This window comes from Lytechinus variegatus, chromosome 10, assembly GCF_018143015.1.
Source record: "Lytechinus variegatus isolate NC3 chromosome 10, Lvar_3.0, whole genome shotgun sequence".
Classification (NCBI taxonomy): domain Eukaryota; kingdom Metazoa; phylum Echinodermata; class Echinoidea; order Temnopleuroida; family Toxopneustidae; genus Lytechinus; species Lytechinus variegatus.
In genome coordinates this window covers 8,022,720-8,041,107 of record NC_054749.1, presented here as the reverse complement: position 1 = coordinate 8,041,107, position 18,388 = coordinate 8,022,720, and the positions used below count along the sequence as shown (strand labels likewise).

The 18,388-nt window shown below is 34.2% G+C and overlaps 1 protein-coding gene across 4 annotated transcripts; it reads right to left on the bottom strand.

Annotated features, from left to right (window-relative positions):
- Window positions 1-5,296: 5,296 nt before the first annotated feature.
- Window positions 5,297-17,774, bottom strand: LOC121423075 (glutamate formimidoyltransferase-like). 4 transcript variants are annotated; one of them, XM_041618358.1, is made up of 7 exons: window positions 17,555-17,774; window positions 16,383-16,614; window positions 14,401-14,508; window positions 12,993-13,125; window positions 11,724-11,842; window positions 10,028-10,222; window positions 5,297-6,249 (listed from the first exon to the last, which is right to left on the bottom strand). In XM_041618358.1, exons 3-7 carry the CDS (start codon window positions 14,498-14,500, stop codon window positions 5,816-5,818), a joined length of 981 nt encoding a protein of 326 aa, XP_041474292.1. In that variant the 5' UTR covers window positions 14,501-14,508; window positions 16,383-16,614; window positions 17,555-17,774; the 3' UTR covers window positions 5,297-5,815. The 4 variants fall into 4 exon arrangements, with proteins under 4 accessions (XP_041474292.1, XP_041474291.1, XP_041474290.1 ...); XM_041618357.1 differs by having other exon boundaries at window positions 16,383-16,611; XM_041618356.1 differs by lacking the exon at window positions 16,383-16,614 and having other exon boundaries at window positions 17,538-17,774.
- Window positions 17,775-18,388: the final 614 nt, after the last annotated feature.

Genomic DNA, 18,388 nt, shown 5'->3' with positions numbered 1-18,388 from the left:
GAAAATATTGATGAAACGCCCCCAGGTCTACAGGTGATTAATCTGTTCATCCATTGTGACGTCAGCGCACAGAGGGTAAAATATGCGCATCCATTCGTAATTCCGAAGGTTCGGATAGTCCGAAGGTTCGTTATTCCGAAGTTTCGTATTTCCGAAGGTTTGTTAGTCCGAAAACGAAGTGAGGTTCGTAATTCTGAAGGCTCGTTAATCCGAAAACAATATGAGGTTCGTAATTCCGAAGGTTCGTTAGTCCGAAAACGAAATGATTAACAAACCTTATTTCGTTTTCAGACTAACGAACCTTCAGAACAACGAACCTTATTTCGTTTTCGGATTCACGAACCTTCGGAACAATGAACCTTATTTTTTTTTGGATTAACGAACCTTCGGAACAGCGAACCTTATTTCGTTTTCGGATTATCGAACATTCGGAATGACGCCACAAATGTTTGGATTAACCAACTCTTTTACGTTTTCGGATTAACGAACATTGAGGTATAGGCAATTTAAGTGTTTCAGAATTACGAACCTTCGGAATTAGGAAGTGTAACCAAAATATGCGCAGATCACGATAGCACAAACGTAACAGTGGAACGTCCTTAAAAATCTATTAATAAAATCTTGAGTTCATTGACCCGAATGACCTTTGACCTAGAAGAATTTTATATTACTGTGATATCCTGTAACCATCTCACACAAATCCATTTTAATTCAATCAAATATTTTGAAATAATCTACAAAGTTTAATCAATCTAAAAGACATTTGACCATAAAAGGATGTAATTAAGTATATCTTAACCATCATATCCAAGTTCAACAGCATACAGATTCACACGTTTTTTCAGATAATTTTGAAATCATCAATCAATATTACTTTTAGACATGAATATAAACATTAACAAGTATCACAAATAGGGTTGCAAAGGGCTGGAAACTTTCCGGAAATTTTGGAAAATTTCCATGGAAAGTTTCAGGAATTTTCAGCTGCCGGGAATTTTGGGGAATTTTCATTTTTTCACAAAAAGTGATAAATTCTGTTTTTAAATACAAAATTATATATTGATAACCTAAAATATCATATTTTCCATTTGTATTTATACTATTCTTCATTTTTTAAATTGCCCATGGTATAAAATACTCATCAAACTACATAATACATTATAGTATATGTATATGTAGTAACATGATGGAGCATTATGTACAAAATGAAGCTTTTCAATTCAACATGAAAAAAAAATACTATGCATTACACCTTTTTTTCATTTTTCTTCAAATTTCAATGTTTTTTATGTGAGAACCTGATATTATATAATAACATGTTATTAAGAGAACACTGCTCCCTATATGTAGCCTGCATGCACAGACCCTTATTGAAACTATGATCCACAAGTGGGACATACAAGACTAGCACGAATACAACTTTCTGTTGAACAAAAGGACCTTCTGTACACAAGTCATTGGCAGAAACCTTAGGCTGCTTTTCAGACCACTTTCCTTGAGTGAAGGGTTTGCCCTTGTCTGCTGTGCAAAACCTTCACTCAAGTTAAGGGTCTGAATGTGCAGCCTACTCATGCCTTGTGTACAGAAGGCCCTAACGCTCAGGAAACAGCAAGATTTTATGTGCTAGTCTTTGCATGGAGACCCACTTTTTGATCAAAGTTTCAATCAGGGTCTGTGCCTGCAGACTAGGTTTGCACAGCAGACTAATCCCACTAGCAGCTATGGCACTGGCTTGAGTCTAAAAATCAGGTCCAGGAACAAAAAACGTTATATTACTAATTTATTTCTGAGATCCCCCCCCCCCCCCCCCGAAAACATGGGGGGCAAGAAATAATATTATTATATTGGGTGACCTTGAAAACGATCAAGATGAATAATTTTTTGCAAAGGGAGAAAAAAATGCACTATTAAAGTTTGTTGACATCAAATGACCTTTGACCTTGATTGAGATTGAGAAACTTGTCAATTTCATATCTTTTGTGACATTAAATGACAATCTCATATCAGTTTCATTTAATTTGATCTAGTATTTTAAAAATACTATGTTTATTTCTAAGAGGGTCAATTGAACTGAAGTTAACTTTAAGCTTGAGCCAGAAAGCTATATACTCATCAAATTAACGCTACAAACTGCACAAAGTTCTCACTTCTGCTATGCAAAAATAAACGATAAATAGATGATAATATAATAATATAATGCTAATAACAACAATAATGCCATAATTATTATTAATAATGATTCGCATCTGCAAAAAGATGAGAATATCTAAGAGGCATTAGTGTAAAGCATTTGCAGTGTACATGTACTGCCATCGCACATACCATTCAACCAGTAAAACAGTAAATCAACTTTTAAATGAAATTCATTGAAATTCTGCCTTGTCTGACTGTCTTAGCATTTATATTTGCTTGAAACTTGCTGACAAAGCACAATCTAGCATCATCTGCCAGAACAATCCTTTCAATTCCTGTATATAAATATCAGAAAATTGCTACTTTTTGAAAATTCCCAACATTTCTTGAAAATTCCCAGCACTTCTTGAAAATTCCTGAAAATTCCCGAAAATTCCCAGAATTCCCAATAAATTCCCGTTTATTCCCATGGAAAGTTTCCACCGCGAAAATTCCCAGGAATTTTGCAACCCTAATCACAAATTACAAGGGTATAATTTCAGATTATTGGGTTAAAGGTCAAGGTCATTTTCAGATCAATCACCTGCATAATGCAGGTGACACTGACAATGGCATTTTACTTGTTTTAACCTGTTCAAGCGTAGTGGGAATAAATCATAAATTATAAACTTGGCCTTTATGCTTGTTACACGTATAAGCAAGAATTGTAATCTCTATTTTTTAAAAAGATTTTAATTAGCTTGTGCAACATGAACACTTACATACTCACAAGTGCATTATATCTCACATATAAACAAAAAATCAAGAAAGTGAAAAAAAAGACATGGCTATAAAGCACGCCTAAAATCATTGAAATGTATGAAAATATAATTTATTGAGCAATTCAACCTACCACTAGGAATAGGCCTTGAATTTCTTTTAAAGAAAACATCACTGTTTGATTATTCACACACATACTGTATATCAGTTTCATAAAAATAAATTTACTTGACATAATGTAGTTTTCACCCTTGTTTTTCTAGAAAGGTTACAAATGTCATTGACACTCAGTGATTTATAACCTAATAAAGTTTGAAATAAAGGAAAGGCAGGAGTAGTGTTTTCATTCTATACAAATACAATGATTAATAATATCACTTTTTCAATCATAATTACCATGAAATTAAGTCATTTTTCAAGTAAAAACTAATAACATGAATGATTTTTGGCTTGCAACATGTAATCGGGTTTTTAAAGGTCAAGTCCACCCAAGAAAAATATTGATTTGAAAAAATAGAGAATATTAAAACAAGCATAACAATTAACACTGAAAATTTCATCAAAATCTGATGTAAAATAAGAAAGTTATGGCATTTTTGATAAAGCTTTGCTTGTTTTTCACAAAACAGTGATATGCACAACTCAGTGACATGCAAATGAGTCAGTTGATGATGTCCATCACTCACTATTTCCTTTGTTCTTATTGTTTGGATTACACAATATTTCATTTCTTACAGATTTGACCATAGGGACCAACTTGACTGAATCATATAGCATTACACAATGCTAATTTCACATATTTAGGGAGGAGTTAATCACTGTTTCACTTGATAATGAGGAGAAAATTAGAATATTTCATATTTCATATAATAAAATACAAAAGAAATATTGAGGGGATGACGTCATCAGTCTCCTTATATGCATACCAACCAGAATGTGCATATAACTGTTTTGTGAAATTAAGCGAAAATTTAAAATGTCATAACTTTCTTATTTTACATCCAATTTTGATGAAATTTTCAGTGTTATGCTTGTTGGATTTTTCTCTTTTTATTCAAATCAATATTTTGTTGGGATGGACTTGTCCTTTAAGGATTGTTTGTTCTGACATGCAGTTATGAAATCCTACATACAACTCCACAGCCGGATCGTAATATAATTTATTGAGCAATTCAACCTACCACTCAGAATAGGCCTTGAATTTCTTTAAAGAAAACATCACAGTTTGATTATTCACACACATACTGTATATCAGTTTCATAAAAATAAATTTAATTTACATAATGTAGTTTTATTTACCCTTGTCTCTCTAGAAAGGTTTCAAATATGTCATTGTGACACTCAGTGATTTATAACCTAATAAAGTTTGAAAATAAGGAAATGCACGAGTAGTGTTTTCATTCTATACAAATACAATGATTACAATCATAATTACCATGAAATTCAGTCATTTTTATCATTTGAAGTAAAAACTAATAACATGAATGAATTTTGGCTTGCAACATGTAATCATGTCTTTAAGGATCGTTTGTTCTGACATGCAGTTATGAAATCTTACATACAACTCCAAAGCCGGATCGTTAATTTGGTCCCTGAAGTTCTAGGCATTAAAGGATTATACTTGCCCAAATTTCAGTTGAATAATTATATCAAATTATTGGAAACTAGAAATGAAGCTGGTTCTTCATATGTTAATAAAATGGAATAAGTAATAGACTTGGGGGGATGATCTCTATACAATTTTGCCATTTAAAATATGTTGGAAAAATGAGCTGATCTTTGAATCAACTGTAATATGATGTCAAGTTTGTTTTCATACAAACTGAATAATGAATTTGCTTTAAAAATATTAACACAACTATATAATATGACAATACTGGTGTATTGGTGACAAAGATTATTTCAGTAAATTTTTTAATTTCCCAGTATTATTTATGGATCTTTTATATAAAAAAACAAATAGAAAGAGACAAGGGGGATGTTTCACAAAGAATTAAGTATGACTTAGTGACCCATTTAAATGTCTATTTGCGTGCGGTATAAAAGGCATGACGGCATTGGTCAGATCATGCAAAAGGGACGCACACTACTGCCTACTGCGTATTGATCAATAATTTGTATTGCATCTTTCCTCTTGATCTCGCTCTTTTATCTTTTCTGGATGATACTGTCTTCTAAAACGTGGAGCGTTGTGGCCCAGAGGATTAGTCTTCGGACTTTGAAACAGAGGGTCGTGGGTTCGAATCCCAGCCATGGCGTAATTTCCTTCAGCAAAAAATTCGTCCATGTTGTGCTGCACTCGACCCAGGTGAGGTAAGTGGGTACCTGGCAGGAATTTACTCCTTGAAATGCCACCACGCTGTGAAAGGCTGCGGGGCTAAAGCCAGGGTAATAATATCCAATGAAGCGCAAAGGGACGCATTTGGCAGTGATATGCGCTATATAAGCATGTTGGTACTATTATTATTATTAATAAATGGCATGCTGAGCCATGGGTCCAAATTCAGAAAGATGGTTTCAATTGTGCCATAGTAAAAAAACACAAAAATGTGAATTTCTTGTATTATCATGTTTTATTCAAGCATGAATTCAGCACCTTTTGCATGTATTCATAATTTGATTTTTCTACTAACATACATGTAAGCAATATGCATGTCCAGGGTTGTGTAACATGGTACAATTGAAATCACCTTTGAAGTCAGACCTTTCAGTTTATGCTCGCAAAGAAGCAGGAGACGGCCTTATCCGCATCAAGGAATCGGTTCCAAAAAAATTGATGATTGTCCTGGCTAGATGAAGAAAACCAAACTTACAATTGGAATGAATTGAATGATATCCACAAATTCAGCTGCATATTAATTGCAAAATCATTGCACACATCAAGTTGGCTAGAACTGCAAGAGTTGAAGACAAGTGCAAAAACTCACATGAGTCGGACACCCCGAGACTTCCAGAGTTGATCGTTCCCCGACTGGAGGGCATCCATGGCAAGCCGACAAGCTTCTTCCGGCATGAATCCGATCAAGGCCGTTCCAACCATTCCGATCCCTTTCTCTCCTGCCAAAGCCTTCACTCGCTGCTCGATGGTTTCTGGTGATGTGTAGTCCAATGTGATGGGGCAATTTTGATCTGTGTCGACGCCATCGCTTTCCCCGGTACTCTGTTTCTCTCTTGGAAGACTGTCAACATTGCATGCGATTTCAATTGTTCCCTCATGGGGAAAGGCCATAGCCTGAATACCTGGCAATCCCCCAGGAGTAGTGCCTCGGATGGCATGTGCTATTTCCCTCCCAAGCTCAAGGTCTTGGGTATCTATTGTGACATTGCAGTTGGTAACATAGTGTGATGCCCCACAACCTGAATTTGACATGAATGGAGAAAAATAAAATCAGCAAACAAAACATTCAACCCACATCTGTGACCAGCAACCCCAAAACCAACAATAAATCACCCAAAATGAATTTTTAGATTTTTATTGAGTTTGAAGAAGCACATCCAAAGCTTCGAAATGATGATTAATAATATCCCGCACAAGTACTTGATTGAATGTAGAGGGATTTCAGTGAGAATTTTTTTAAAGAAAATGTTAGTTCAGGCTTCACTCAAGTGCAATCAGTCCACACAAAGAAAGAAAAGAAACTCTGGCATCTAGTGTCCTATTCAACTTTTAAATTTGATATTTTGACAGTATGGAGAATTACTCTTGCAGATAGGCTAGTAAAGCAATGTGAAATTGTTCGAAATAGTGAGATTCAGAAACATAATTATCAATAGGCTCTAGTAGCCAAAACTTGTCTTTAAAATATAATGAAAAGTACTGAGTGACTTTGAGAGGAGTAAAGCAATGAATTTACATTCTAGAAAGTTGAAGACTTTACATGTATGTATCAATGAGTCTGTAAAGTTTGGTCACTCCTTGTCTGTAATTAAATTGCCATGGTAGCTGGAAAGTGATTTTCATATTTTTAAATGTCATTTTGATTTTAATTCTAGACAATTCAACTATCCACCTTTGGGTGCAGTACTGTTCCGAGAACATGTACATCAATGAATATCGGTGTGTTGGCTCAGTTGGTAGAGCGTCCGTCTCACAACCGAAAGGTCGGGGGTTCAAACCCCGGCTGCGTCAGACCAAAAGGCGTTAAAAAGATTGGAGTTGTTGCTACCCTGTTTGTTGTTCAACGATTAAAGGGATAGAGCCTCGTCGATCAGGCGCTGCACAGTGGCTGCCGGGCCCACGATCAATTGGGCACAGCAAATTTTCGGAGTATTTCATTTCATGTCTATTTCGAGTAATACATTATGGATTTTTTAAAAATTATTTTCTTGGGCATATTCTCAAGATTTTCTTGCCTGAATATAATCAAGACTTGTGGAAGCTTAGTCATCAGCAACCTATTGAGGTGAAGCTCTAGCAAAGAAGACGGAGGTGGATTGACCGATGCCTAATACATGTACACAATGTATTACTAGACAGGCATTGACTTGGAAGCCTCAAGGGAAAGTGAAGATTGGGGAAGGCCTTGAGACACATGGCACAGAGACATGTAGGCATATGCTAATAGGGTGGACTGCATATGGGAAGATCGGGGGGGGCATCTCATCTACATTTTCGTCTGACATTAGTTGTCAGGTCTGACAACTTTCTTTGATTATGATTGGCTGAAAAGCACTGTTACCCTAGTAACTGTTGGATAAAACAGTACTTGACGGATAAAACGTAAAACAAGTCCTTTCATGAAACGCTCCCCTGGAGACACTCAGGGCAGCTCAGCCTGGAGGAACTTTGTTGACAGCCTATGTCCCAGGAGGGACAATAGCCATAAGTACATGTAAGTTTAATAGTCAACTAACTAGGACAAAGGACAAATTTGACAAAGATCATAAGTAAGCATGCCCTTTTATCATTTTTTGTTATTTTTCACAGTAGGAAGGATCAGCATTGGGATAAGGTAAAAAATCTTAAGTTATTCATTTATTTATTTTCATTTATTTGTTTATTTATTTTTATTTCAGGGTTGGCATATTTCCCGCTTCAGAGGCTTATTTCCCGGACGCAGGGAAATAGCGGTATTTACCGCTTTTTTCCGGTATTTACCACTTTTCACCGGGAAATTCCGGGAAATATAAATTTCCACTCACTTTTCTATAGTGATTGTCAAATTTTTAACATAAAAACAAAGGTGGTGAGTATGGTCACTCTGGTGTGTACCATTTTTGTGAGTGTGTGTGTGTGTGTTTGATTGTTTGTGTGTGTGTTTATGTTTGTGTTTTGGTGTTATCTATGTCTGTTATCATGAAATGCTGAAAAAATACAATAAAATACTAAAAAGATCCCAAATATACATCTAATTTAGATTTGATGTTCTTCATTAAATCAGTCAGTAATTACCATATTCATGAATACCTACATGTACATGTATTAATGAGCATAAACTTTTATTAGCATTGTGTTTGCTTTGTTTGTTAAACTTCTTTTAAAAGTTATATTAAAAGAATTGCAACATTAAAAATGTCATAATCCTAGATGTGTAATTTTTTAGGCTACAAAAATATCTTTTTCTGTAAGCAATATCAAAATTCAAAACCAGCAACCACTAGTACACACCGATACATGTACACACTGAAACTCCTTACATATAGTAGAATACTGAGCTTTATTCACACTTAAAAACAAATCATATTGTAATGAGATACAATGGCATGTAAAAAGTTGCACCCTGGGAGAAATATTTGTTTATGTTTTAATATGATTATTCAAATATCCACGAATATAATTTGAGTTTGTGTACGTATGTGTGGACTTAGATCCTGTGTGTTTTTGTATGTACATGTATGCAGTATGGATTTTATCTGTTTGTGTGTTTTTACTATGAGTTTTGTGATTCTAATTACTTCAGAACACTATTTTCATTTGTTGAGGTTAAAAACAATTAAAATTATTGAAAAAAAAGAATTATGAATCATATTTCCTGTTTTTTACATATTTACTGGATGCCCATCTTATTTACCGGACGGTATTTACCGCTACCGGTATTTAACGCCCAACCCTGTTTTATTTATTCATTTATTATTTATTCATTTTTTTTGGGGGGGGGGTTCTGCCTTCCTTAATGTAAATACTGTTATTATGTATTATGATTATTGTTACCATTGTTGATGCCATTTTTGATGTGCCTTTGCTCATACAAGCAAGTCTCTATTTAAAGCCATTTTTTAATGTTAATGTAAATTCACCTATTCAGTTTTATGTATGATTGCTTTTTGTTTGCAATCAATATCTTATGTCTTTGTAAATTTACTTTGTTTTATGTACATTTCAACCTGACTGAACCAGTATAGGTTTATGGACCTGGTATGGCTTGTTACTCTTTCATTGTTTCACTTTTGTTCATTTGTATACTGCTTTTCTTTGAAATGAAGAAATGATTACAATGATTTATATGCCCCCATATATATGCATCATCAGGAATTAACTGACATGACCAAAGTTTTCATGAAATGACATGGTAGAACTATGTAGCTCCATGGTAGAACCAGAAGTCATAGCATGAAATTAATAATTACCAACCCTCAAGAAATTTACAATCATCATCTAATCTCTTACAAATTCCAGTTGCTAAGAAATCATGCGGGGAACAGGAATTTGCTCATGCAGGGCCTAGCCTTTGGAATTCTCTCCCACACAGTTTGAAAATTCAGACTTCAGTGACCACCTTCAAGGGCAACCTGAAAACATACCTGTACATAAGAGTGTTTTTGATAGACATTGACTTATTGTTCACACATGTTTTATATGTATCTAGTTTTTGTTGTTCTGCTCTGAAGTGCCTTTAGCATCTAATAAAGATGGAAAGTGCACTATATAAATCTCATGTATTATTATTATTAATAATCACAGATGCAAATTGCAAATAAGGCAAAATTCCTTTTCAGTCAGAAGTATTCATAATTGGAATGCATTACCAGAGGAAGCGGTTGCTGCATCTAGCGTGAATATGTTCAAATCAGCTATTGAGGCACACTGGAAAAAAGATCCACTAAAGTTTTTACCCTACCAGAGACTATCCAATGTGACGAGCGGCAAATAAGCTAAAAGCTTTATGTCGCTAATAAGTAAGACTACTTTAAGTACCTGTAAGTCCATATCTGCTAGAAGGTGGAGCTCCAAGATCATGGCTGAACTTTGACCAATCAATGCCATGTTTTCCTTTGAACCAACCAATAGCCTTCCTTCGTGGCACCAGACCTCTCTGCTCTGGCCAATCAGCTGAGCCAAAAAGGAAGAAGGAGGAGCCTGGTATTTCAGTACTTAGGTCCTCTGCAATAGCTGAAGAGAGGTTTAAAAATATAAAAAAATAATAAGAAGTTTTAGGGAATTAGTACAGTTACTTACTGTCATGAATAAAATGATATATCTCTTAGCTCCACAAAAGTTTCATTTTTATCTTGAAAATCCAGATATCATGTGCAGATAAAAATCATTTCAGATAAAATCCAGAAGTCTCTTTAAGGAAATTATTAGTGGATTGCATAACATAACAAAGTGTGTTGAACAAGGCACTTATGTAAAAAGTTAATGATCGCATGTTTGTGAGAAAATAAAGGCACTGCAATTAATCACAATGTAGAATATTCATACATGTACATGGTTGACATGCCGTCATGATTATTTGATTTCCCTAATAACACAATCCATGATTTTGCCACAGGTGCAAACGAAGTGCAAAGTGTCAATGCAAAAATAGTATACCTCATATTTTCAACATCAAGCAATATTTGAACAGTATTTTATAGAGATTTTTCCATTTTAGTTGTAAGTTGGAGAATTATAGTTAAAGCCTGTTTTGTGTATAGGTGTTGAAAAAAACTAGGCAAAAAGTGACCAAATTTATGCTATATTTTTTGTAAAATTTAATAAATCCAACTACAGCTGATTCCTCATTCTACATTCTGAAGGAATCCCAAAGCGAGGACATTAAAAAATATTGTTAATTTATATTTTTTTAAATCCTTTTTCCCCCAATGTTAGATAAAGGTAATGCAGACTCAGATTTAAATTTTACGGTAAAGAGTCTACGCGAATATGCAAACTATTTCCTCACAATGTGTTTGCATCTTTGAGACTGGTTGCTTAGTAGATGTCTGATCATAAGAATGTCACAAAGTAAAGCAGTAATTTCTTATAAACATTTCAAGTTCAATATAGTTAAACAGACAGCTGCACTTAAAGACAACTTAATTTTTACCCAATCAAACCCACATATTTTGAACCTTGTGAATAGGATGAGGAACTTAATTGAAAGTTTTATTGATGTGGGGCATTTTTTATAATGAAAGCATTGGAACAATTTGTGTGAAAACAGAGAAATCAAAGAAACAAATCAGTGAAGGTTTGAGAAAAATTGAATAAACAATACAAAAGTTAAGAGCATATGAATATTGAGAGCACTAATGATATTGACTTCCTCCCCTCGGCAATGCTTCCAGGTCTATTCATGGCAGGACATGCAATAGAGGTTCCATAAAATATAAAGATAATATGTATTATAATTAGAACGAGAACAAATATAGGTTTTGGGTATACTTTCAGTGTGCAAAGTGGAGAGTTGTACTTGTGTGGCATCACACATCTTGTTCGCATTGCTGATGGGAAGATCTCCATAGCAGTAGTGTTCTCGACATCAAAGGCTCATAACTTTCTTACCGTTTTTCCTTCATCGATTTAATTCTTTGATTTTTATGTTTTTATACAAGCTAAATTGCTCTAAAGGTTTCATTCTCCTTGTAACACAATACTCTTTGCGACCGGTCCCCCTATCTATACTTACAATATGCAACCTCTCCACATTCTTTGAGTGAGACAGATGACATCAACGGATAAATAGGAATAAGATCCACAGCACCAAGTCTTGGGTGAACTCCTTTTTGTTTTGACAAGTCTATCTGCCTACAGCATGGCAATTGAAGAGAAATATCATCAAACAGGTCATACAGAAATGAAGGCATTTACCAATGGCACAATACAGTTCACAATAAAATTGGTCCATAATAACATAATAAGTATTCACCTTTGTTTGATTAAGATTATATTTCTTCTTTTTTTTGTAAATTCGTTGTAACTTAATCTGTTTCTATAAAATAAGTCACATTGCTCTTAAAGGGATGGTCCAGGCTGAAAATATTTTTATCTACATAAATAAAGTAAAATTCACAAGGCAAAAAGATGAAAATTTTATCGAAATTGGATAACAAATAACAAAGTTATTGAGTTTCAATTTTATCAATATTTTGTGAAAACAGTTACCGGTATATGCACATCGTCATGAATATTCATTACGTGGGCTGATGATGTCATTTCCCCACTTTTTTCTTTCTTATGTTATTACATGAAATCATAATTGTTTCATTTTTTCATACACATGTAAATGATGTGTCTCTATTATGATGAAATAAGTTGCGGCAATAAATAACTAATGCACTAAATTGTTGATCCAATTGTTTTAACTTGTTTGTACAAGATTTTTGAATAAACCTTAGTTCATATAATAAAATACAAAAGAACAAGTGGGGATATGACATCAGCCTACCTAATGAATATTCATAAAGACATGCTTAGAACTGTTTCACCAAAATAATGAAAATCTTTAAAACTATATTGATCAAATTTTCAGCATTTTGCTTTGTGAATTTTACTCTAGTTAAATTGAGATTGAAATATCTTCAGCCTGGACGTTCCCTTTAAGTAAACTTATGTACACTGCATCTATTGAATAATTACATGACTTTTTCTAAGAGGGATTTTTATTTTGTTATCAGATGGGTATGTGACAATGCACTTAGATCAGGGTAGGGTTTCACAAAAACATGACCCAATATGCACCAATGTGCACATTATTAGAGGTAATATCATCGATGGCCGGGCTGGCTGTAGGACACATCCTCAGTGCACAATCTGACCAATGCGGTGATCGATGCCTTGTGAATTTCAACTGTGAATTTTCAGTCCAACTTATATCTTTGTGAAATAATTTTTAGTCAAACTTTAATGTTTGTGAAGCAACCCCCCCCCCCCCGTCACCCACCGGACATACACCTACCTGTAAGCTTCTGCACATGCCCCACACACAGCGGTCTTCAGGTTGTTGATTGGGGCTGCTATGGTCAACACTGATCGATTGTAATCAATGTCTTGGAAGATATTCAGAACTGATGACAGGATTCTAGATGAACCTGACAAAATAGGACAATTTTATGGACAATTAAACACAGGAATAATTTGATTTGCTACTTGCTTACAATATGCTCAAATGGGGGCCAAGTTTTAACTTGAACCTGAAATGGATCTTTAGTTATTTAGCGCATACAATATTTTCAGGTAACTTTCATTTACCTCTCCAATTTTTGGCCTCATGACTTTAAAATATGATTATCACTCCGATATCTAAACATTAGATAATTAAAGGGAAAGTTCACCCTGACAAAAAGTTTATTGTAAAAATAGCAGAAAAAATAATAAAAAATATTGCTGAAGGTTTGAGAAAAATTCATCAAATAATTAAAAAGTTATTAGAATTTCAATTATTTGATTTGTGACGTCATATGCGAGAAGCATATCTACATAGCGAATGGTAAAAAATCAATGAAATGTCATTTTCTCAGAAAATTGAAAATGGTTTTCACTGTAACTTTTGTATATCAATAGACAAATCATTTCACACCCGATCATGAAAAGAAAACAAAATTAAGTCATCAGGAACCATACAAAATATGAAATTCATACATTTTATATTACATAACACATGGGGCAGCTGCTCGTTTATGACGTCACAAATCCCAAATTTTGAACTCTAATAACTTTCGTACTCTTTAACAGATTTTCCTCAAACCTTCACCAATATTTTTTTACTTTTTTTTCTGCTATTTTTACAACAAAGTTTTCTTCAGGGTGAACTTCCCCTTTAACACTCTATACATGTAGGTGCAAGATACTTCCAAATATATGATAATGACCCCTGCAACGGTAGACCTTGGTACCTCCAAAACTATTTGCATCATTGTCACTCCTCTATAAGCTTACTTTGACCAAGTTTTAAGTTGATCTGTCAACAGTTCTTTTTTTAATTATCACAAGAACTAAATGGGACAGACAAACCCAAAACACAAACCCTCAATTATATGTAATCATTAAAGCTAATGCATTCATGATGCCATCTAGCCTTGAAATTTAGATAATAGTACTGTATGTATGTATATGCAGGGCTTCCACAGATCAAACATCAAATTCAACCAATCGAACTGGCAGTACAAATCAGGTGATATAAATTTAATCAATCAAATCTGGTCAAAGCAGATAGCACAAAATACTGTAAGGATCTTTGTACAGTGAAGGTTGCATCTTGATGCATTTACATGCGTTTGGAGTGACAACTTGGATGTGACCTCCACTGTAACATCAAGGTGGTTGATCGATGAAATATCATAGACATCTAAGAACATTATACTCACTAGTAGATCTTGTAGCTGCTAAAGCAATATTCTCAATGATGAGGCGGTTTCTTGCTTCTGAAACGTTCAAAAGACATATTCCTAGCCCTCTCGAAGACATCACTAAATCTATATCAAATCAAAGTAAAAAGGTTACAAAAGATATAACATTATCCAGGGATACCTTGCACATTTAAAGGACAAGTCCACCCTAACCAAATGTTGATTTGAATAACAAGAGACAAAGCAAAGAAGCATAACACTGAAAATGTCATCAAATTCTGATGAAAAATAAGAAAGTTATGACATTTTCAAAGTTTCGCTTGATTTCACAAAGAGTTATATTCCCGTCCTGGGTGGTATGCAAATGAGGGGAATGATGACATTAACCACTCACTATTTCTTTTGTCATGAGAAACAAAGTATCATTCCTCCCTGAACACATGGAATTACCTTTGTTTTAACATTTATTGGTGCAATCAAGTTGGTCCTTATTGTCAAATCTTTAAATGTTGAAATATTGTAAGATTTAAACAATTTAATTCTATATAAAACAAAATAAATAGTGAGGATATCATGGACTCTTTCATTTGAATATCAGAGTTGTGCATATGACCATTTGTGAATTTATAAGCAAAATTTTAAAATGTCTTTTTTTACTTACTTATTCATTACATCCGATTTTGATGAAATTTTCAGCATTATGCTTTATACGGTACTTGATTTTTCTCTATTGATTCTATTTCAAATCAAGTTTTCTTAGGTGGACTTGACCTTTAAGTTGAATGATGCAAGACATCTGATACTAGCGAAGGCAAGATATAGCATTATACATAATTATCAGAAAATATTCCCCAGATGTACCCTAAAAATTAGTTTTCAAGAATTTTGCATATATAGAAAAGCCAGATTTTGCTGTTCATTTTGTCAAAACATTCCAAATATTTGGTCAATTTGAATGTTTTTTACTGTTTATCAGCTGGTGGGAAAGTGATTTTCTGGTATTGTTTGGCATATTATTAAATCATCATAGGCCCTGCTCTACTCCTCTAGTTCACAATATATTTATTTATTTTTAGTTTAGTTTAGTTTACTCCAACGATGTTGTAGGACTATACTTGGTCCCCTTCTGTTTTTGATTTATATAAACGACTTGCCAAAATGTTCAACCTTATTAAATTACATATTATTTGCAGACGACACCAGTATTTTTCTTTCCAATCCTGATCCAACTCAACTTATCAATACCATGAACACCCAATTAATAAAATTACATCAATGGATGTGTGCCAATAAGCTGATTTTAAATGTAGATAAAACTAACTATGTAATATTTGGTACACGTAAAATTAGTAATAACATCCCAAATATTTATTATAATCATCGTATTATTAATAGAGTGTCAAGTACTAAGTTCTTAGGTGTTATTATTGATGATAGGTTGTCTTGGAATAATCATATAAGTCATCTATGTGGTACCATATCTAGAAATATCGGAATTCTTAGAAAATTGTCATTTTTGCCGAGAAATATTCTCAAATTATTGTATCATTCTTTAATATCTTCTCATTATTGTTATTGTTATTGTTCCACAGTGTGGGGCTTCTCATCAAAATATAATCTTAATCGTATATTTCGTCTACAGAAAAGGGCACTAAGAGTTATAACTCATTCTCATCATTTACATCCTTCTTCCCCTCTATTTTCCAAAATGAATATTCTTTCAATCCATAGTATTATTTCTTTACAAACTGGTTCTTTCATGAATAACTGTTATCGTGGTAGTATACCACCATCACTTTTAAATTATTTTATATTGAATCGATCCATTCATTCCCATAATACACGAAATAGATGCAAATTTCATCCTCCTCTGTGTCGAACCGAGCTAGCCAAATCAACCATTTTTTATCAGGGCCCTATACTGTGGAACAATCTACCTGTTAAACTTCAGACAGCAAAGACATGTAAACTTTTCAACTTTAATTACAAACGACACTTACTTTACACTGAGCAACCCCTTTCTCTTGACAAATAATCATAGCCTCTCCCTCTGTTTCTTTCCTGTCCTGTCTTATGCTATATGGATGTATTTTTATGATTATGTATGTATTATGTTTTATGTATTATGTATTACGTACTATGTGCACTTATGAATGTTATATTGGGCCATCCAAACAAGCCTGATGAGCTTTCATTTGGTCCACCACTATTTTAAACTGTATTTGTATACTGCTTTGTACATATTTTAATTTTGTGGAAATAAATGAAATGAAAATGAAAAAAATGAAATTAAGCCTGTTCATTGATCAAAGTATAATGTCTATTGCTGCTCTCCTTCAGACAAAATTAGATGCACTTCTTGTGTTGGCAGGGGTATACGTAGACAGCAAAAAAATCCATGAAAAACACACAAAATCACTAAAAATCATAGGCAATCTTCTCCTAATGTTTATCCAGTATATTCTTAAATGCAATCACTGAACAAGCAGAAACTACATCTTCTGGGAGACTGTTCCACACATCTTTCACTCGATTAGAAAAGAAAAACTTACGCACATCAAGACGTGAATATCTTTTCTCTAGCTTTAAGGAATGACCAATATTTTGTAATTTTGCCCGGGGGCCATTTTCATTGACAAGTCGATACCATACGTGACCAAAAAAACATGTAAAAAGGATATTTTTCTAGAGGGGTCGCATTACGTACGTAACGTAATAAGCCCATAAGGCCAAGGGTGTCAATAAAGTACAACATTTTACTTACTAATTTGGAGACCTTTGCTTGCAAACTGGCGATTTCTTGATGCTTGTCAAGAAGATCGGATTTTCTTGGAGCAGAATCAAAACTTAGGTAACAAACATCGTTGATGTTTTGCCAATATTCACAATTTGAGACCTGGCTTACTTTCAAGAAAATTACCCAGGCCAGATAAAAAAATTAATTGGGTAAAATTGGGTCGCTTTTTCTGTTGGTGACATCAGTTTTTCAAGATATTAATTAGGTAAAGAGATATTCGACCGTGTGTATAATTAGGTAACGCGCAAATTAAGGTCACACCACCATACTAGGAGTGGGGACAATAGGTCCTAATTCAGAATGGGAATTCACACCAATGCAATAGCGAGTGTATGTAGAAAACAGTACACAGACTTACATATGTGGGACACATACCGTAATTACTCTCAGAAAGCTGGCGAAATCTAGGTCAAATCACAGTTCGCAGATGCACAATAATAGACTTCAGTGAGAAGAACAATAACTGCTCTACGGAAATATGTAACTTTTCACCGCTGCCATCATGTTTCAATAACTTATTTATTGTAAGTCATAATAAACAAAATTACAGAGCTTCTGTATCGTCGAGAGAGTAGCATTCATTAGGTACTAAACACAGAGATACGATCTTACGTGGTACTAAACAGGGGGTGGAAACTCCGCTTCTGCATCCGGTCAGACATGGGGAAATTTTGGAAGGTCAAAAGTGCACACTGCTCCCATTTTTCGCGTACAAGGCTATGGACACCACAACTTCATGGCACACCAGCGAAACAGAGGCGTGGTCATAAATTGGCCTGCGCGCACAGCGTAAAAATATGCAAATAAGCAAATTGTCACAAATTAGCATACTACGCGACGTGATTGAATATGAAATTTATTGAGCTGCGTCTTTGGTAAATTCATATCATTGATCATTCCCCCGTTCACCCCCCTCAAGGTTGTTGAGGGGGGTTCAGTTGTTTATTCATCTTTTCTTGTTTACATATTTTTTATTCTTTCGCGTTTATTACTATATCAATTAATTCCCTTATTTATTTGCTAGATATTTCCCTGGAAGACATTTTGGAAGCTTACAAGAGATTCGTTAGTAGGATTGAACTTAGGGATCTGCTTGCTCTATTGGTGTTCATCACTGCCCATTATTTTCATTACACATCATGAATAGCCACAAATATTTGGTTTTTTTTTTGGGGGGTGGGGTAAATACTTAAAATGATGAGCAAGAGA